General features: G+C 38.6%; 2 protein-coding genes across 15 annotated transcripts in view; one reads left to right on the top strand and one right to left on the bottom strand.

Annotated features, from left to right (window-relative positions):
• Positions 1-21,572, bottom strand: part of ARHGAP15 (Rho GTPase activating protein 15) — a 629,485-nt gene that overhangs the window by 22,411 nt on the left and 585,502 nt on the right. Inside the window, exon 14 of one of the 5 annotated variants that reach the window (XM_005573075.5) lies at positions 1-21,572. This exon is cut by the window's left edge and continues 17,224 nt beyond it; it is cut by the window's right edge and continues 18,780 nt beyond it. The exons of the other annotated variants lie outside the window; for them this stretch is intronic. The gene's annotated coding sequence lies outside the window, so the exon portion shown is untranslated. 5 annotated transcript variants of the gene reach the window in all.
• LOC135966678 (uncharacterized) overlaps positions 1-21,572 on the top strand; it is a 267,601-nt gene that overhangs the window by 151,380 nt on the left and 94,649 nt on the right. The window contains exon 1 of one of the 10 annotated variants that reach the window (XM_074008987.1): positions 4,821-5,012. The exons of the other annotated variants lie outside the window; for them this stretch is intronic. Within the exon in view, the coding sequence (XP_073865088.1) occupies positions 4,968-5,012 (45 nt within the window). The 5' untranslated portion in view covers positions 4,821-4,967. Of the gene's footprint in view, positions 1-4,820; positions 5,013-21,572 lie in introns of those variants that run through there. 10 annotated transcript variants of the gene reach the window in all.

Below are 21,572 nucleotides of genomic sequence, written 5' to 3'. Positions count from 1 at the left end.
AGTCTTGTTTTTTGACGGGTAATTTCTACATAATCCAAATAAGAATATATACAGAAGAGAATGTCTAAATAATCTACTTCACTGACTTATAGAATTGTGTGGAAATTCGTGAGGCCAACTGACCCACAATACCATAGGAAGTTAGAGAAAAAAGTTGATTTGATGAAGCAGCTTTAGCCTCGTTACTGCACACCAGTTTTAATTAGTGGAGTGAAAGATCAACTTGAACAAGGAAATAGAAAGCCTGATTTTCTCTCCTGGCTTCGCTTCTTACTACCTGTAGGGCTTTGGGCACTCAGCCTTGCTCAGCCTCAGTTTCCTCATTTTGAATATCAGACAGTTGGGCAGAAGGATTTCTAATTTCCTTGTGCTGCAAATCCTATTAACAATTTTAAACACCTTTTCCATCCTGTAACTTGAAATACTTTGCGAGGAAAGTTGACAAGCTCAGAAACACATTGCAAGCACAGCAATCAATTGCAAAGTAAGTGAACCCTAAAATGTAAAAAGTTTGTAGTAATCTCTTGCATATATAGGTATATTTTAAAGACACACTTATACATTATAGGATGTTTATATGTATCTTTACATTTATTTGTCAAAGTGATGAGTGAAATAGGCAGAAACAGAAGATTTTTAAGGAAACAGACATGAGTCTCCATCTCTTGGAAGCATAAGGGTGTGTCTACAGTCTGAGTTTTTGTTTTCTTACACTTATAAAAGAATGATGGCATTGGACAAAGAGACCTGCTCTAGCAGAAGGATGGCACACACATTTGCTTCACCTGGCTGATGGTGGCTGCCTGCTCTGTGAGAAAGGACCCTGAAGGTGAAGCCACAGTGTAAAAGGGTGATATGATCATTCAGTTATGTCAACATGGGGTTCGGGAATGGGGAATAGAGGCATGTGTGCCAGGAATGTGCCACTCAGCAGAAAAGTAATTTCAAAAGGTAACCAGATACATCTATGGAAGCAACAAAAGGTATTCCTGGATAAGAAGGAATCTGCGAACTTGAGAGGCAAGCTGCTGGGGGTTTTGAACCACCCTTAAATGAGTATAGAAAGAAGGGAAAATTTAAAGGAATAGAGGTATCAAAGTAGACAAACAGTGACTATAGGAATATATTAGAAGTAATTTACAAAGATAAATATTTGAAGCAGATTTTAGAGAAATCTATATAAATGGGATATGTCTTGGTGATCCCTTCAGATGAGCACATATAGATTCACTTCATTTTTAAAACAACAACATTACAATATTCATAATACATATTTTTAAAGCCCAGTTCCCAATGGATGTACATTTTCTCCCTCCCCATATTTTGTTGACTTTATAGGCATGAAAAGATCAGGCCTTCCCATGGTTGGAGGTGGATATTGAAGACAGAATCATAGGAAAACTATAATAGCCTCTCAACGATTAAAAGGATCTACTAATGTCAGTTGTTCAGTGATAATTTTATCTCAATAGTGATTATAAAGAGAGGGAAGATGTACAAGGATGCTGAATAAAGGAGCTTCAGTAGATTCCCTGTATTTTGTGTTTATACATTCGCACTCTTGTGAGGCGCCTCTTTGCAGTGCCTTATCTAGGGGATTACTAATATGACAACACTCCTGATTTGTAGAAGCTCAATTAGGTTAAACAGTTTGATTCATTTCAATTGGATAAAAAAAAAATCGCTTGTTAAATCTGAATTCTTGCTCTGCAACTAACACAAACTCGCACTCATTATTACTTATGGTGCTTTTCTTTATGGATGAAGTGCTTCTCAGCCAAGTAGCGGTAGTCACCCAGCTGATGACCATAAGGAAAACCAAACACTGTCAGTAGAATAACATCCTTAGCCAAGTGTTTATGTTGGATACATATACAATGCAGAACTGTTCTTAACTAATGATACAAAGTTGGCCTCCCCAAGTCTCTCCTTTTGTGTTATTCCTTGCCACCCATGTGCTGAGCTAGATTTTCTCAGGACCTAAGCCCCACCCTAAAAGTAAGTTCTGCTTCTTTGCAAGCTGGATTTATTCTTTCCAGCTTCCAAGTGAACATCATACATCAAATAACTGTGAGTTAGCTATAAATACAATTGTGATGTGACTGTTAATACAGTTTCTAAAGGTGATTAATTTATGTACACAGGGTATCTTAAACAATGAAATGATCTGGATGATTTGATATTTTAAAATATTGTCCTTTATGGCATTTTGTTTGTATTTCCTTTGTAAATCTATTGGTTCATTACATTCTTAATAATTTTTTTTTTTTTTTTCTTCTGGGAGGCAGAGAGAACATCCAAACCTTCCTACTAAGGACTTTATTTTCTTTCTTCCCCTTACTCCAACTTTCCGTGTTTTGAATTCTCTCTGACCTACAATCTGGAAGTTTCTCCTCAGTTGGCTGAAATAATGTTTTGCTGGCATTCTTCTAACCAGATATCCCCTTGATACGTTTTATACCAACCTGAAAGATCTGGCAAACTGCTGAAATGGGAGGAACGAGGCACTGGCACGTGAGGAGCAAGGGCAGACAGACCAGGCAGAACTAGTGCTGTCCCCGAACATGGGGCTCATGGCAGAGAGAGGCCCCAGGAGTCAGTACTGAGATCTCAAGAAACTAAGCGGCACAGGTTGATAAAGCAGCTTAACACGGGCAGGGAAAGAACATCTGCATGAACCACATGGAGACTGACCAAGTCAATAGGACACCATTAGTAGGGCCTTCCCTACTCATGACTGAGGTAGCATGCCCCTCAGTAGAGGTCTTCTACTTCTACACCTCAAGGACTGTCTCGGAAGTCCCCTTCTTAAGGAGCTAATGTGTGTTCAGTCCTTGCCTTGTTCCACTGAAGTGCCTCGAAAACATTGTGAGACAGGTACTATTATTCTTCCCATTCTAACTGAGGCTCGGGGAGGTTGCCCAGCGACATACTGAAAATGTTGTGCCAAGATTTAAACCCGGCTCACCTGCGTTTAAAATCTGAACACTTCTTCTCCTGCTGCCTATCTGTCCTCCTGTTTGGTTTCTCTGTCTGCTATTCTTTTTCCTCAGTCACCACTCTCTTTAGTTCCCGGTAAGATATCCCTTGTCTCAGAGCTGGGAGCCAGCCTGTCCCCTTTCTTCCCCTGGTCCCAGCTCACTTAACCCCAGCCTGGGTCAGAGCCCCAGGCCCCTTGCTTTCCTGGCAGGAGAATAAAGACAGCTGGCAGTGAGAAAAGTCTGTGAAGGAGAATATGAGCAGTCGTGGTTATGGCTTTGCTGTGTGAGAACTCGCTCTGTCGGGGAGCTGCATGGGCTTCCCACACTTGCTGCATGGACAGATGTTTTCAATTATGATCACTGACAAGCCTCCAGGCCAGGTTCCTTTCTGATTGGCTGTCACTGGACTGTGAGGGGGAATAAAGGAAACTGAGGCTAGGATGCAAAACACCTCAGTCATCACTTTAATCATGTTTCTCCGAAGCAACTGGTTGAGTTGGACAGTTCACCCAGAATTGGAATCCTTTTGTAAACACAGACTCAATTTCCTTTTAAACCTTTCTTTCATTCTGGTTTCAATTTTTCTGCCCAAAGTTCTTCTGACATAAGACGGAGACATTTGTCATTTCTTTACCAATTCTTTCCTTTTGTTGGTTTTCCAGTGTTTTGGGTACGTACCAGAATATAGTAGGAGTTCTGACTTAGAGAAATTTAACTTGATATTAGACTTCTAGACTTGGCATTGCACAGTCTTCTACAAAAATGATCTATGTCTGATCTGGAAGCACCAATATCCTATGTTTCCATCTGCAGTCACGTAGGAAATGTCTCACCCTAAGAAGCCACTTCTCGTGTCAAGTTTGCACCAACCATGGAGCAATTTGACATAGCTCTCTGCGTTACTAGAATTGTTGTCTGCCTTCCTAGCTCATGATCAGATCTGCCGTAATTAATGTGATTTCCTTTTTTTATTGCCTCTGGTGTGTCCTAAGGAGATCCAAAGACCACTTGGTCCCAAGGGAAATCTGACAAATCATGGGCATGGTCAATAATAAAAAAGAATATAGACCTGGCTCTCAGAAGTCTCCCTGATAACTGTCTCCACTATGTAGCTGCTGCTTTAATGGGATCAGTTATATTTGGTACCACTCAGTTTCTAGCTGCTCATTGTTTTTTCTTCCCTTCCTTTTTCTATAAATTAGAAGGGAAAATAAGATCATCAGGTGGATTAAAGCTTTCTAAGTTCATTTTTATTTCTCATTCTTCATGTCATATATCTGGTTGGGAAAAAATGTATTCAAGATGATCCAGCATTTCTGCATATTAGTTTTATGTCTTTTTGATGCCCCGACATTCGGTTTGTGTGTGGTCCATCTTGCTCTAGTCTCCAGGCTGCCTTGTCTCTGCTGCCATTTTAAAACAATAGCAGCAGACATGCAAGTCTCCAAATGTATTTGGTAAAGCAGATACAATCCATAGTCTTAATTCCTGAAGGCCCAGGTCTCCATTTCAATTTCTGAAAAATGTCTCTTTGACTTTCAAACTAAACTTTTTTATTTTAAGCTCAAAGATAAAATATTATAGGATGTTAATTCATCCTTTTCAAAAAAGGCACATGAGGGTTAAAACATATGCTTCCTTCTTCACTCAGAAAAAAATTCATTCCAACCTTTTTGGGGGGATCACATATAGCTCTAAAACAGCTGAAGCTAAAAACATCAAAGTTGGCATGACTTCAGTTATCACTGAATCAGGAAGATCAAGCCAAGTTTTTGAAGAAAATGGTTGAGCATTTTAAAAATAAAAGAAGTCAAAATGCTTTCTCTGAGCATGCTCAGTGGGAGGTTTTAAAATATTTTCTTTAGGTCAGCTTTATTTTGCTCATATCTTTGGAAATATTTCAACAAAAGCCATCTAATTAGTCCTTAATAACATTGTTCACTAATGCCCTAGCCAAGGCCCAAGTGTCTGTCATCTGCCAAGGTGATGTTTTCACCGCGTTTGCCAAGGGACCACTACTGGGCAATGCTGGTGAGTTGCTTTGGTCCTTTTATATTTTTGTCATTGTTTGGTTCAGCGATTTTGGGTGGGACAAGAATGGAGGGAGGGAGATGAGTGACAGGATGTGAAGTAGTTTTATAGCAATACAGTACATTGAATATAGCTGCTAAATCCTCGCCTTTTTTGTGTGTTTTTTTTTTTTTCTTCCAATTTATCATAGCTTCAGTATTTCTGGAAAAAAATGGATGGGATGGTATTAGCATTTGCAAACAAAAAGCAGTGTAAATCAATGCTCAAACACATAAATATGGCCCTCAAACTGGAAGCTGAGTAGATCCTGTGTTTCTCATTTCCTCAGAGAATTTCATTGTCTTTTAAGGCACTAAATAGCTCTGCGCTACTGACAGTTTTGGGGCCCACATTTATTCTGCAATAAGACAGCAAACTGCCCCTGCTGTACCTGGGACTACATCAACTGACAGACCTAGCAGATCTCGTTGACACTGTGCTTGTTATCACCACCACTGACACTGTTTTGATGTAAATTTCTCAAACGGTATCAACAGCCTGGTGAGAATATTGCTTCTTATTGCAGAGCTCTTTTACAAGTTTTTACACTGCAATTTCAGGAATTTCTTTCCTAGAGTTCTCTGTGAAAATTTCCAGTAGCATTTTTCAATTGAGGAAATATTTTGCATGTGTAATGGCTCAAGGGAATCGCCTTGCTGGAGACATTACGTTTCTACCTGTCACAGAAAGTCAAGAGGTAGATTCTGACATATCTGTTGTTCCTAATACGCAGACAGACAGTGGTAGCCACGAGTCAGGACATATACATACAGCCCAGTAGACTCTCTGCAGATTGGTTTAGATCTATCCTTGCCTAAGCTAATAAGAGATATAATTATGCTCATCTTGTAGATAAACATATATGAGGGAAAATGCTATTTTAATAGTTGACAGCAAAATTCCTCCTAGGGGAGAGAATCATTTTTTTTTTCTGTTTTGCTTAGCAAAACATTTTGATGGACCACTTTGGTTGTAGAAACATAATCTTTCAAACACAGCCAGAAAAAAAGAGAACCAAATTCTCTGCATAAAACACAAAAATGGACTTATGAGAGTTGTGTACAAAAAGAGAGATTATGAAAGTAGAATGTTGGGGGAGAATGACATGGTGGGAAGTTGGAGACCAAATGGAAATGACAATCTATGAAAATTCCTTAGTTGGGGGTGTGGGGAGAATGATCAAGGTGCATTTTAGTAATAGGGGCACCGATTATTTGTTTGTATAGTTTACATTTTAAATTATCAGCTAGGCTGGGTGTGATGTGTTCTCTCTATCGCCTGTCAATCTTCAGTAAAAGTCAGCTGAATGCTATGGCCTAGAGTGAGCATTGGAAAACAATGAAAAGGAATCGTCAAGTTAAGAGAACATCGTTCAGTCGGAAGGCATGAGTGAGTTGTGGGTTCAGGGGTAGCAGGAAATCAGACCAGAAATACCCAAAGAAAATATCAACCCTGTGTGATAACCTGAAAGATACTGGGGTTCTAATTTTATAAGAGTTGGCGCTTTGAACAAATTTTATTTTAAGAGGAATAATGATGCAGAATTCCCAAGGACTCTGGGTGCTATTTCTTGCCTGCTTCAGCTGTACCCACGTTTCTTATAAGGGCCTATGGTCCTTGCCAGCTCACTGATTCCAGGATGCAGCAGGACTGAGCTGTATGTGGCCAGTTTTTCCAAATGGTCTTTCTGCCTGTGGTATTGATTCTTGGTTTTACTTTTCATTTCCCATGAGGACCAGAATCTAGCTTTGAACCCCAGCAGGATTGCTAGGGAGCTTGATTCCCTCGTGTCATTTTTGCCACCTCCTTCTCCCAAGGCTGCTTTTTCTGCTCTCGCAAGTATACTTCACCTGTGATCACTGTTTGCCCCCAAACACAGGTCACAGAGCCTTCCAAGATCGAGTGTGCATGCAGATGGGCTCTCTTAGCCTCATCACTGGGTCAATCTCTGCTTAAAAATCAGCAGTTGGTTCTATTGTCCATAAGGTAAAATCTCAGCTCCGTAATAGGACACATTATTCCTTTGATAACCTGGTTCCAGCCTCTCTTTCCAGTGACCTTCATTCAAAATTCTCCATGATCATTCACCAGAATACTTCTTTTTCTCCCAATGAGTAGACCTGACCATGTGTTCGTTATGGCTGTTTGAATCATGGGCGGAGGCTTGAACCAAGGAATGGGACCAATCAGAATGCCTTTTGTTGGCACTTAAACTTGGCATTAAGGACATTTCAGTCTGTGTAATTGCTGGTGAATGTAAGTTCTTTACAAAGCAGAGCGTGTGATTTGCATTTTGGAGCTCAGTGAGATCACTTGGACTCGGGAAGGGGAACATCACACACGGGGGCCTATCACGGGGATGGGGGAGGGATTGCATTGGGAGTTATACCTGATGTAAATGACGAGTTGATGGGTGCAGCACACCAACATGGCACAAGTATACATATGTAACAAACCTGCACGTTATGCACATGTACCCTAGAACTTAAAGTATAATTAAAAAAAAAAGAAAAGAAATAGAAACAAAGTAAAAATGATGCTTTTGCTCCCAAATCTTTTTCTCACCAAAAGTAATTATTAAACTTTAAATTGTTATTTACACCAAAAATACTTGACATTATAGTGACTATAGAGAGCCTATCTCACGCAAATAATGATTATCAGTTAGACTCCATGATGTTCAAAGAGAGGCCCAGAAGTTGTTTGAGTCAAAGGAATTGATCTGACTCAAGTCAGTTTTAACCAGTCAACCATCCTATACAATATTGGTATCTGCTGGGATGGCCAGTGATTACTTGGGAAAAATCCAAATGTTCAAATCCACAGTCGAGGATTGAAATATGCCTTTATTGGTTAGAACACTAAATGACTCCACAGACTACTAGTGAAAGGCATATTCCTTCTTGATTTGACCAGTTCTATATGATAACTTACTTGCTACTCTGATAAAAAATTTTAACTTCCTGAGGCACAGATTGAGCTATTTCTAAGGCTTGTCTCAGCAGAAGTACCTGCTTGTAAATAAGAACTTCATTAAATTTCATCTGCTAGTGACTATTACTTAAAACTGAACATGGCATCATGAATCCCCCACCAAACCCCAAGTTAAAAAATATATATATGCTGCCAATGCTTCTCATGTTTGTGGTGCTCTGATTCTGAGGATTGCAATGCAGCAAACAAACAGGTTTCAACTTTGGGAGGCCAAGATGGGCGGATCACCTGAGGTCAGGAGTTCGAGACCAACTCGACCGATATGAAACTCCATCTCTACTAAAAATACAAAAATTTAGCCAGGTTTGGTGGTGCATGCCTGTAATTCCAGCTACTCAGGAGGCTGAGGCAGGAGAATCGCTTGTACCCAGGAGGCGGAGGGTGAGCCGAGATTGTGCCATTGCACTCCAGCCTGGGCAACAAGAGTGAAAACTCCATCTCAATAACTAAATAACTAACTAAATAAATAAATAAATAAGCAAGCAAACAAACAGGTTTCAAGAGTTTTTATAGATTACCATTAGGAATGGGAAGAATTGTTTCTTATTTTCATGCATTTGGCCAGTCAGAAAGCCAGAGGACATTAAATAAGCATGTTTGAATCTTTTTCATTCTACTCGATAGTATCATTTTCATGTGCCAGACACATTTCTATCATTTTCTTCTTAGGAATGAATTTATAACCGATTGTTTAAGACTGGCAGAAGAAATGTACAAAGGGCAGTGCTCAGCATTCATCCTCATGTTCTACATTTTCTGTTTACATTGCTTTCTCTGCCCAATACATGGTTATGACTATAGAATAACAAAACGATTCTATAAGTCATGTTTAAAATTCTAGTAATAAACTTTTCTGCATTTCAGCTACTGAAGGATGTTTAGAAAATGCATAAATAGGTCAAACGTAAGAGAGTTTTGAGAACCAGGAGCATTTATGTAAATGAAGAGAATGTGGGAGATTGCTGCAATGCAGTAGAAGCTCTCTTGGCTGACTCCCACTTAATCAGCTCTCTATCTCCCCCGTAAAACATACTGACCAATGCCCACAACATATTCAATGTTCCCGGCTAGTTAATGACTCTCAACTGCACACATCTGTTCCCACTAGAGGGAAGTCCCAGGAGAGAGTCCCAAACAAGTTTATGCCAGTTGTACTTATTATTGTAATTATGTAATTTAATTAAATATTATGTAAACTGATGAAATATGAACACAAAAGGAAGAGAGTTGCTTTGCAAACACTTTCTTTGGAGAGAAGAATATTCTATTATGTCTAAAATTACTGAAGTGTTTTCTCTGAGGGTACGGATAGATCTGGGTGAACTCTCAAGGCCTTTTCCAAATTTATCATGATAGATGTTGGTTGGGTTTTGAAATGTTGCTTTCTTTTAGATCTAGTCCTTCATTCTATTTCATATGACAATAGCTGCCAGCTATCATTTCCTGAGGGCTTACTATGTGCTAGGCATTGTGTAAAGCAATTTGCTTGCATTATCTCATTTGACATACACAGTAGTAACTGTTAATTTTTGAAAACTTATGTGCTTGGCTCTATGCTGGAAACCTAATATATATTACCCATTTAATTCTTACAATAATTTGTAGATATGAAAACTGAAGCTTAGAAGAAATGAGAAATTTGTCTACATTCTACACTTTGTCTATAACTACACTCTACACTTTGTCTAAGTAAAAAAGCTGGGATTGGAACCCTACTCTATTTAATTCCAAAGCCTATCTCCTATCACTATACTGTCTCCACATATAGGGTTTTTTTTTTTGTTGTTTTCTTTTTGTTTTTTTTTTTTTTGATGCAGTTTTGCTCCTGTTGCCCAGGCTGGAGTGCAGTGGCACAGTCTCCGCTCACTGCAACCTCTACCTCTGGGTTCAAACGAGTCTCCTGCCTCAGCCTCCCAAGTAGCTGAGGTTATAGGCATGCACCACCATGCCTGGCTAATTTTTTGTAGTTAGTAGAGACAGGGTTTCACCATGTTGGTCAGGCTGGCCTCAAACTCCTGACCTCAGGTGATCCTCCCACCTCGGCCTCTCAAAGTGCTGGGATTACAGGTGTGAGTCACTATGCCTGACACATATAGGTTCTTTAAGGATGTGACTTACTTATTCTCGTAGTCCCAGTGCCTAATTTAGTGCCTGTCTCATCACATGTGCTCATGAGTGTTACCTGGATGAAGAAATGCACAGATGGATGGATATTACTTTGATATTCTTCATAGGCCTTGTCAATTTAGTAGCAAATGAGAATGAGGGATAGGCAACCTTTTCTAATTATAGGCACCAGTGCTCCTTAATGTGAGTTAGCCTTCATTTACATCTATTGATTGAAATATTATTGCAATCAGAGACGGGATAGTTTTGTTGGACAAAAAAGATTGTAGTTATACTTTACTATTGTGGATAAGTGGATTTTTTTTTTTCAGCCTTCTAGTCATTATTTCTTCTTCTTTTTGGTAAGACCATCTTTGGGGAAAACTGCTTCTTCCTCACTTCTAGTCTGTGTGGTTGAGTGGGCCTGTGTCTCAAGCCTGACTAATGAGAGCCATGCAGTCCTCTGCCATAGAGACTGGATCAGGAGCAAACAAGTAATAAACAAGGGACCAAATCCAGGACAAGGAGAATAATGTTTTGAGAATTTTCTTTTCCCACAGCGAAAGAGAAGCTTACTTGCCCCTGAGTATGCTAAGCTGATATATGATACAATTCTGGTGTTGCCATCTTGCTACCAGGGAGAAAGATTTTTAAGTCAAAGCTAACCCAGAGGCAAGCAGAGTTTAGAAATGGAAAGAAACAAATTCCATGCAATACCCTTTGGCAATTGAATCTAGTCATGCCCAAAGTCACATCTGATTATGGAATTTTCAGTTATGTGATCCAGCAAATTCTCTTTTTTGTCTAAACTGTTTGAGTTGGGCTTTTGACACTTGCACTAAACTTAGCATTTCTTAGATACCTATGGAAGCCTAAGATAGTTTTTCACATAGTAAATAATGGGATCAAATAGATTGATCCAGAAACCATGGCTTATAAATACTTAGGAGAGAAAAAGAAATTACGTTTTAAGCAAAGCAAATTATACATGAAGCTGAATCTAATATCTGTCTCTAAAATCTTAGTTCTAGTAGGTGTTTTAACTTTGGTGCTTAGTACTATTATTTTGTTTTTTAATTTGAAGGAATATTTGCTAATCTGCTAAATAAAAGGTCTTGATTAAGAGAGAGGACACGACATTTCAGGATCTGTATTTCTAAGGTGTCATCAGATAAAGTCCGAATATTCAGGAGGAATACCCCCCACCATGTTTAAAATGAATTCTTTAATTCAAGACTGCTTCAAGGAGTATTTTCTTCCTACTCACTTGCAAATCACACACTCTTGTATACATATCCACGTAGAAACAGAAATCCATTCAGGTACAATCTAACTTGCAATCAAGAACTGTTAAAATAGGACCTTTATCATCAGCACAGCACATCCCAAAATGTCTTTGTAAAATAAATCAAATTATATGAGTTAATTGATTCCAGGCAACATCAGCAACTGCAGGTGGAGACAGAATATCAGGATGTTTATTAATGAAATACAATTAATCAAAATTGACAATACCAATTCCTGTCTCTTGTATTTGAAAGCTACCTGCAGTGGCTATAGATGTATTTGTTGAATTTTTAAAACACAATTTTTACGAGGGAAAAACAGGGAGATTTATGAAAACATGGGATTTTTAGCTGTGGGTTTTGTACTACCGATGTTTAAACAGTGAAAATATACTCCTAAATGCAATTTGACAAGCGATGCCAAAGATGCCAGTGGTAATTAATTAGTACTTAATTGAGACCACAGACCAACAGGACACAGGAATTGGTCCTCAGTGCCATTTCCCCCCTTAGGCTCCATCTCATGAGGGTCAGAAGTGTGGCTGCAAGCTGAAGGTCAGTAAGTAAATTGGGAGAGCACATTGACACTGGACATTTCATGATGGATCTCATTCATTCACCCTTTGCTGCTGCCCCAGGCTATCTCTGATGAGAAAAGGACCGTGACTGTTTGAAGGGGGAACTTAGCATTCATGCACATCTAAACCAAGGTAGGCAAGGCCCTCACCTGCTAGACTAGACTGGATGCTTCACAAAAAGATCAAGATCAAATATTAACATGAATGAGGGCAGGGTTATGGTTAGATTTTTGTAAAATAAATTTAGATAAAAGAGAAATTTCTTAAAACAATTTTTTTTGCAGAAATAATTTTTCAGTAAAAATGTAGATAAGAAATTTCTTAAAAATAACTTTTGAGAAAATTTCCTAGATATTATTATTATAGATTATGGACTTAAAGATTTTAAAGACTCTAGAAATTCCATCTTAAGTATTGTACATATTCCTCCAAGTCCTCCCCAAGACACACACTTTTTCTTATTAGGTAGGGGTCAATGTCCTTAAACAGAGAGAAAAATTCTTCGTAATCTCATAGACTAAGCAAATGAAGAAATGCAAATGAATTCTTTTAATCTCTGAATAAATTATAGTCAGCTTCTGACTGAAAATATATGGTAGCTTGTCTTACAACACAAGTTGGGAAATAAGTTTGTTAAACTTGCTACCATATTTTCTGAAAAATGAAGTTGGGACAATTTTTATTTTTCTAGCTTAGAGTTGAAATCAGTAATTGAAGGTAGAGTTGATGGATGTAACTGGGAATTGAAGTCTGGGTCCTTGGGTACCAAACCCTCAATCCACACAGATTATTTTACTTTTGAAGGGCCTTCACTCTCCAAAATGGACTCAGATAAAGTACAAATGCTACATATACATCTGGAAAAAGACTTTTCAGGGATCTGCTTTATTTGGTCACACATATGCCTGCCATTAAAATGAATCAGATCTTCATCCTTTTCAGCATTCCTCGAAAGGGCTTGACTCAGATTCTTCAGAGGTCCTTGAGAACTTGTCTTAGACAATGCTGCTCACTGATGGAGCAGAGGGCACAATGACGATCTGATAATAAGTACTCTCTCTTCTCCCAACTGACCTCCTGCCCGTGGCTCGTTCATTGACCTAAGTTTGTTCTCATGAACTGAGAGTTGCCTCAACATTACTGCTCCTTTACCACAACTGGAGAAATCCCTGACAAAGGCTTTCTTTATGAAAGTGGAGATATTCATGCGACATGACTGGGGTAGATCAGTGGCTCCCAGCCTCCCTCTCTATTAGAAAACATAATTGTGTGTCAGTGATGGCAACAGAGAGAAATGCCATCTGGTGTGCTCAGAATTAAAAAAAAAAAACAAAAAAAAAAAACCCAAAAACAAAAATGGGGAAGGAGAGTTTCCTTATGATCTTGACATTAATTTACCAAGAAACTTCAAGAAAACCGTGTCTTTTAGTCAACCCTCATCTCTGTTTTTTTAAAATATCAGTTTGTAAACCTTATGGGGTATTTAAAGATAAAATCATTTTCAAACCAGGAGCTATGTATACTGTTTAGTGAGTTTTTGTTTTTTATTTTTACATTCTATGAAAATTTCACATGTTTTCCATTGGCCTTTAAACTCTTCTGATTTTAATACTGACAACCTGTATTATTTAAACACCGCCTGGAAATCCATACATTTTAGACCTTCCCTGAAATACAACTTGACAGTTATAGTTCTATGCTTGGCTAAAATTAAATGTGAGGTTGTGAGCTACCTACTTCTACCCTTTCAGTGAACATTTCTGAACTTATTTTGTGAATATGAGCATCAATCTTATTTTATTTTGTATTAACCTGATTTATACTTCCACAAAGAATATAATACATTTTAAAAATGCATTCAATATAAAAAAGTTAAAATATATTTAAAATGACTAAGACAATAAAGGTGAAGAAAAAATAAGGGATGAAGGTAGTATTCCAAATGCATGCTATGAGGTTCCAAATGCTTGTTGGATTTGGGCCAAATTTGATTCGAGGCTTGCTTCATTCCCTGTGAATCATTTTACCTCCATGTAGGTGTCCAGTGATTGACTTTACTGTTAACTTGTGAGAACATTTCTGCTTTGCTTGTGCTCTCTATCTGACCACATCTGTCCAGAGGCACCAAGATTCGGAATTTCTTACTATTTTCCCTTTTGCAAGTCAAATTGGTGAAAGGAACAGGTTCCAAATCATTCATTCATTCATCTATCCAATTCACAAATATTTAGTGATTTTTATGTGCAAGTTCTTGTGAGAAGGAAGGCAATTTTGCATAGAAGCTGGCCACAAGGGCTTTGAATTCAGACATGCCTGCATTTCAAATACTGGCCCCATCACCTTTAGTTGGTTAATCTAGGAAAATAACACCTTCTCTCTGGATGCTAGATTTTGCTTCCATAAATTGAGGATAATAATGACTTTACATGGTTGTTGAATTGAGAACATGTATTTAAAATTTTTCAGCAAGATATGGGACATATGGTTAGTATTCAATAAGTTGTATCTATTCATGCTAGATATTCTGCAAGAATCAAAAAATAATAAGCACAGCCTTTGCCCTACATTCACTATGCTATATGTAAGCATCAAATTCACCTATACAGCTATTCATAAGAAAGGCTATGAATTTAAAGTAGGGAAAAGTCTCTGCAGTTAGGACCAGATCTCTGAATAGTAGATCTAAAAGAGCAGGATATTGAGCCAGGTCCTCTGAAGAAGTGGTAGAATCTGGGATAGGCAGAGAGCGCACATAGGAACCTGAACTGGTGGAAAGAGTGTGGACAAAGTCCTAGAGAGGGGGATATATGAGGCATGATTGGAATTGATGAGAAAATTCATTCATTTGGTGGAAAAGAAAAGCCTTCTTATACGGAGGCAATAGTTAGAGACCACCAGGCAGAGTTAAGACAATGAAGTACCGACAATTTGATAGAACAGGAATCTCTGTGATGGAATTACCCCCTTGGAAACCAGAAAATCTAACAACTCTAACTGTATTTAACGACCTAGAATGATTAGCCAGTTGGAGCTCAAATGCCTTCAAGGTTGTTTATTTCCATTTTCTTTCCACAATTTAAAGTAAATTTGGGTTATAGGACATGCAAAGTGGCTAGATGACTGGGGAAAGTCCCAAGTTTGCTCATCTTCAAAATGAGAGGATTGAGCAGTTTCCTTTCTAGTGTTTCACCTCCAAAACCAATAAACCATTTCCCTCTTAAAAATGAGGATAAAGTCAACTATTACTCTCTCTTGCTGCTCCACCTCTACTGGCCTCTTGGATGTCTCTGGTTAAACTCCCAGATGTCTGCAAGAAATTCTCTGCACACTGAATCATAAAAAATGCCTTTCTTCTTCCTTTTTTTTTTTTTTTTTTTTTTTAAGGAGTGGTCTAGGTGTTGATTGGGCTGAAATTGCACACAACTAAAAACAAAACCAACCCCGTCCCACACACCACCCAAACAAAAACCTTCCATATGTATCCGGAAGCCACTTTACTACTTCCTGATTTTTAAACTCAACAGTTACATTTTTAAAGAGACACTGCACTGTGGAATATAAACATGTGAAATCTAAATACAAAATATAATGAAGCCCCTTGAACCAAGTCATGCAATGAGAAAATTTTAGGGCAGCCAGGCACTTTTGACTTTTGAACTCTGTTTCTAGTTGTACTGCTATTATTTGGTGGGTTTCGAGATGAGGCCAGCAACTTCCTAAGTGGCTTAGTTCACTCATTTTTAGAAGACACCCCTTATTCTCGTGTTTGCAGCATCCTTCTTATAAGGGGCTCAGGATATTTAAGCCTCAACACTGTCCAATACAGAATAGCATACAGTCTTTATGAATTACCAGTTTGAGATGGTGAAAGACAAATATTGCATACTTTTGTGTAAGCACAGGAAACGCCCTTTTGTGAGTCACTCTCCATGCAAACTGAAAGAGACGTATGATTACAGTGTGTGTCTAGGCCTTTCTAAGCCTCAAGCTTTGGGGACAATGAAGAACAGTAGAGGATGGTGGCTGGCACCAAGCACAGGTGACCAGAGAAATATCTTCTCAGTTTGGCTGCACTGTGGCAGCTCTTATTTTGGAATCTACTCTAGTATATGCCCAATCACGTTACTAACAAACCCTTTTATATCTTCAAAGTAGCTTTCTATACGTGGTGGTCTTTATCTTCTTTGAAAGCCATTCATTAGAACACTCCCAGTAATCTGATTTTCCTCTGTTCTCAATTCCTTGCCTCCTCTGTTTTTCTAAAGTCCCATTCCTGACCTCTATTTCTATTAATACCTGTAGGATTCCTCTGTGGTCTCACTCCATTTTCTAGAACACATACTTATTTATGATTTCTCCCTCCCATCATCACAAAAACATCCCTAAACTTATACTTCTTCCAGAAAACTTCCTAAATGCAAGACTAGTCAAGATAACTTTCAACATGTACTTTCTAAAAATGCATTTTGTCACTTTGATTTAAGGCAATCTAAATCATTATTTCATTCGGTTTTTAATTTATGTCTGCAATATCTCTGCTGTGATCTGTCTTAGCTTGTAACTTTGTAGAGAGAGCAGGATGTGTCAAATTCATTTTGAGAATGCCTTTGTAGGGTGAAAATTTGTTGTTCACAGATCTCATATTTATTGAGCACCTACTATGTGCCAAGCACTGGACCAGCTTCTAGCATTACAGGGATGAACAATGTATGTTCACCACTGTGGAAATCATCAAAAGCAGTAGCTGTTTCAATAGAAGTAGGCATAATATGCAATGATGATAAAAACTTGGAAAACAAAAGTGACTCAGATCAGGCAACAGCCCTGCTGAAAATGTGGGTGGCCAGTGAAAGTTTCTAAGGCCTTTTGACTTGATGAAAGACTGTATTAAATTGAGTGTCAAGCAGATTTGACCCAGGAAATAATGACCAGTGAACAATAAGCAGAGCCTGATTGATTTCTACTTCCTGCATTGCTTAATAATCCTTTTAAAAGTGTTATTGTAGATGCCCTTGATTAGGGAAATGCATTTCCATTTTCTGAGCTTTAGGGTCTAAAACTGTGTTTGCTTTCTTGCTTTGTTCTTGGTTGGATCCTTCATTTATCGGAACAATACTAACAAATGGCTCTTTCCTCAATTTCTCAGGTATATGAGTAGCAGGGTAACTCAGACTTAAATTGCCTTTTCACTATTTTTTTCTTGCTATGCATGCACATGCAAAAACATCCACCTTCAGACTTTTTACTGGCACATCGCGGAGGAAACTTGAGTGTCGGTTTAAGTCTGCGTAACTGAGACCATAGCTCTGTGGCTTTCACTGCACTTCCCAGTGCTGAGTAGACTGCTGGGATTCCACAAATAAATAATAAAAATAATAATGATTTTTCAAGCATTTGGAAATGCTGAGTTGAAAGGTGTGGTGTAAGTGCAATGTTTTATTGTGAAAGTGGTAGCTCACGCATTATCTGCTCCTAATGGAGGGCGGCAGTAATGGAGAGGGAGGCACTTACGCCTCTAGACCGGGGTCCCTGAAGGCGGGGTGGGGCTCGGTTGGGCACTGTGGTAACACTTACTGTACACAGGAACTGCTTCCTTCCAGTCTAGCAAGAAGGTATGAGAAGAGTCATGCTGCTGCTTGTTCCCCTAAACCTTACAAAGCCATCATTGTTTCATTCCCATAGAGGATGTGACTGAAAAATCATACTGGAAGAATACTCCAGACTTAAAGATATTAATTTAGGTTTTAGTTTGGGGCTCAAATAAATACATCATTGGTACGGGGCATGTCAGCAGCTTGGATGTGAATATACCCTGTGTGTGTGATATGGACCGAGTTATCCCACCCGACCCCACCCCAGTTTATATGATAAGGCACTAGCTACTGTTAGCTCAGAATGTGACTGCATTTGGAGATTAGATGTTTCAAAAGGTCATTAAGTTAAAAATAAGGCCATTAGGGTGGATTTTAATCCAATCTGACTGATGTCCTTATAAAAAGAGGAAATTTAGACATGCAGAGAGGCACCAGGGACACGAAAGCACAGAAGAAAAACCATGTGAGGGTAAAACAGCAAGAAGGTGGCCGTGCGCAAATCAAGGGGAGAGACCTCAGAATAAAGCAAACCTGCTGATATCTTGACCTTGGACTTCCAGCCTCCAGAAGTATGAGAACATAAATGGCTGCTGTTGAAGCCGCCTGGTGCGTGGTATTGTGTTATGGCTGCCCTAGCAAACGGACGCAGTCTGGGATTATCCAGACTTCAGATTCACATTGAATGCTGCAGTATAATATAGAAAAAAGACACACATTTTTTTTATTCAGTATAATCTGAATGCTTTTCCAGCTAACTTCATAACTTTAATTATAAAATGAACATAACCTGTGTCAAATTATGAATATGTTAACATATTGAATGGGGACAAGAAAAATAAGCACCAGATTTAGACTCCATAGGCATTTGAAGGTAGAGTAAAAAAATCTGGTTTCCTTGACCACATTGTCATAATATGCATATATAACAGTTTATTGAATCCAGGCTGTGTAGACAACCAGAAGAACTCTGGCTCCATACTATTACAATGCATGCCCACAACAAAGACTCCTGGAGTACAGCCCCGTTCATTCGATCTCTCTAAGCCTGACCAACATGAGAGCTGAAAACCTTACCTCTGTCTAAAGTGTATCTATGTAGCCATCCATAAGTTATTAACTGGCCTGCCTGGGCTCTGCTGCTGAAAATATTAATATATTCAAATATTCTAGCTACTGCAAAAACCAGTATATCAGATAAATGCATTAATATCTTTCTTAAAAGAACCTGATGTTATTTTTTAAAAGTTTCTTGCTTTTTCCTTGGACTCCCACTGAAATCTAGGTGATATATGGCCTAATAAGGTAAAGTGGCCATCAGGTACCAAAGTGCAGGATTGACTGTATCCATAAAACTCTGTTTATTGTACTTGAAATACAACACTCATTCGTGTGAACTGTAGGCTGAGTACTGTTCATCACATCCAATGGCAGAAATGTTTTCTTTTTACTTTCTTAGACATTTTACCCAGTGGGAATGATATATCCTCTAACTGCAGATGAGGCTACCTCTACCCTATCAATATTCTCACCTCATCCTAAAGGCTGGCTCTTTTGCATACAAGTACAGCCTCATTGGAGTTGGAAGGCAAAGCTTTGCTGAGAACCAGCAAGCTGAGTGGAAAGGCTGGAGAAATTAAAGCAGTGTTGGAGTGGGTATCTGAGACTTATCCCTTTAGATCACTGCTCTGTGTCTGTGGATCCCAAGTTGAGATATATATATCTATATAGTGACCAGCATTTGTGCTATCCAGGTTTGCCTTTTGCTATTGGCTGCACTTAAGGCCCTTTATCAATGACAGCGAACAAAGTAGGTGGTCTTCTACCTCTTTCTTGCAGCAGCAAAAAAAAAAAATAGTGACATAATTTTTCACAGCCTGAAATAATTGTGGAGGTACAGATACTGGTTAGGTTCACTATGAATTATTAGTGGAAAAGTGGGTCTCAGAAGTACGTTACATGTGAAATATTTTTCGTCACTTGAACATGTGCCGTCCAGAGCTGGCCCTGTTCTAGCCGTCACAGGGAACAAACATTTCACATTCACAGATGCTCCCAATTTGGTGCGGTTTGGAGTGTAATTTAGATCAAACGTCTCCATGTAAATGAGTCAGGGTTTCTTAATTAGGTGCCTCTAAAGCAAAACCTTGGACCACATCAGTAGGTGTGGGTGTGGTACCCACAATACTGGAATCTTTCCTATAGACCAGGCTCTCAGTATCATTCAAATAAAGCTTTTTTTTTTTTTTTTGGTTGTTTTTTTCAGGCAGAGTAATAAATCTGCAGATGGCATAGACAGAAAGACGCTACTTCAGAAGAGCTGTCTAAAAACACTGCCTCTTTGGCAAATGCCTTAAAGTAGGTCATTCTGCTGTGATTTAGCTTTTTCTTTAGAATTGATTGCCAGCTTTTTGTTCCCATTACAAGTAGGGTGCATTCCAGTCCACAGACTTGTTCTTAATTTTTCCAACTGGTATTTGTTTACTAGGATTTGCAGATCTTCATATGAAAATGGCCAATACCCTGTCACAGTACTAATCATGCACTTGACCACAAAGCGAAATGGATCCTGGTGATAATCTGGCAATGCTGAAATATTAAATGCCTTAAACACTCCGTCTTCCCACAGCAAAACTGCATTGATTTATATGGGTAGGTTTGTTGAAATAATTGTCCCATCTTTTATACATGTGCAAAGAAGAGGTGACAGGATGTAAATGGAAAACTTTTACAAGCCATATAGCTGTTTGTATAGATATTCAGGTTATCTGCTTTTATACTTGTCATTGTTTGTGTTTTTTATAGGGGGAAAAATCATTTGGTCCCATTTCCCCATCGAGGCTTCGGGATTTACCGCTGAACCCCCGCCGGCATTAATGAGTTACCTGCATAAATTCCCTGGCAATCGATGGGCACATAGACCTTGTTTTGTTATATTAATTATTCCTCACAGAACCTTGACACTGACATTAAATGAGGCCTTAAAAAATCTTGATGAAGGTCTTAAGGTATCTTTTACTGTTCAAATATTAGCATTGCAAAAACTATGTCTAAGGCATTATTCATTTTGTGGAACCACAGGGAAGGAGGGGAGGGGTTGTGATAAGAAGAAAGGAAGGGCACAGGGAGTGAACTCTCTGGTCTTAACTCTTTATTGCCTAGGGGCCAGTTTTCTGAGAACAAGTTATAATCCTCAAAGTGTGATAATGGTGTGATAATAAATGTTAAAATCATAATGAATTAAAAGAGCGGACTACGTTGTTTTCTCCAGATTGGTGTTGAATATGGTGTCTTCTCCACAGGCCAAATTTGTCTTGGCAAATTCTTGGTGTTTTCAGGTGAATTCCAAAATGTCAGTTAAAAAGACACAAAGAAGTGGGCTTTGGAGAGGCAGTGGAGATATTGGCTAGGTATGTCACAAGACTGACTGCTAAGTGTGTCCTTAAGAAACAGGCTATGAAAAAAGGTTTTATGTGCAATTTTCTTTCATTCCCAATAAAACTTCTTTTACTTAGATGGAGTATAGAAGGTTCTGATTAAGCAAATGCTCTGGTCAAAAACACTTATATGTGGATTAACAGTAATCAAACAACAAAATTAATATTAAAATTACAATGGACAAAACGTTGTTATCCTTCAGTAATTCACAAGGAACTTCTGAATCGTGAAGCTCTCCTGAGGAACTTGAGTTACCTCTGTGCTAGAGTGTGGTTATTAGATAAGTGGATGGGAGTTATTAGACATTTCTCACTGAAATTTCTGTGAAATAGCAGCAAATTGAAATGTTTTTGGATCCTTTTGGAGCAGAAGTTGTGTACTGAATTATTATTTGATGATGCTCTTCAGGCTCTTACAATGCTGATCATTGTGAATTTACTTTCTAATTTTTTTTCCTTTGCTGGCTAGTTATTCTTACTATGTTTGTCTCAAAGTTGTGTTTAACTCCATCCTTTCTTCAGGGGCTCT

Source organism: Macaca fascicularis, chromosome 12 (genome assembly GCF_037993035.2).
Source record: "Macaca fascicularis isolate 582-1 chromosome 12, T2T-MFA8v1.1".
Lineage (NCBI taxonomy): Eukaryota > Metazoa > Chordata > Mammalia > Primates > Cercopithecidae > Macaca > Macaca fascicularis.
The sequence above is the reverse complement of the archived record's forward strand: the minus strand, read 5'-3'. Positions and strand labels throughout refer to the sequence as shown.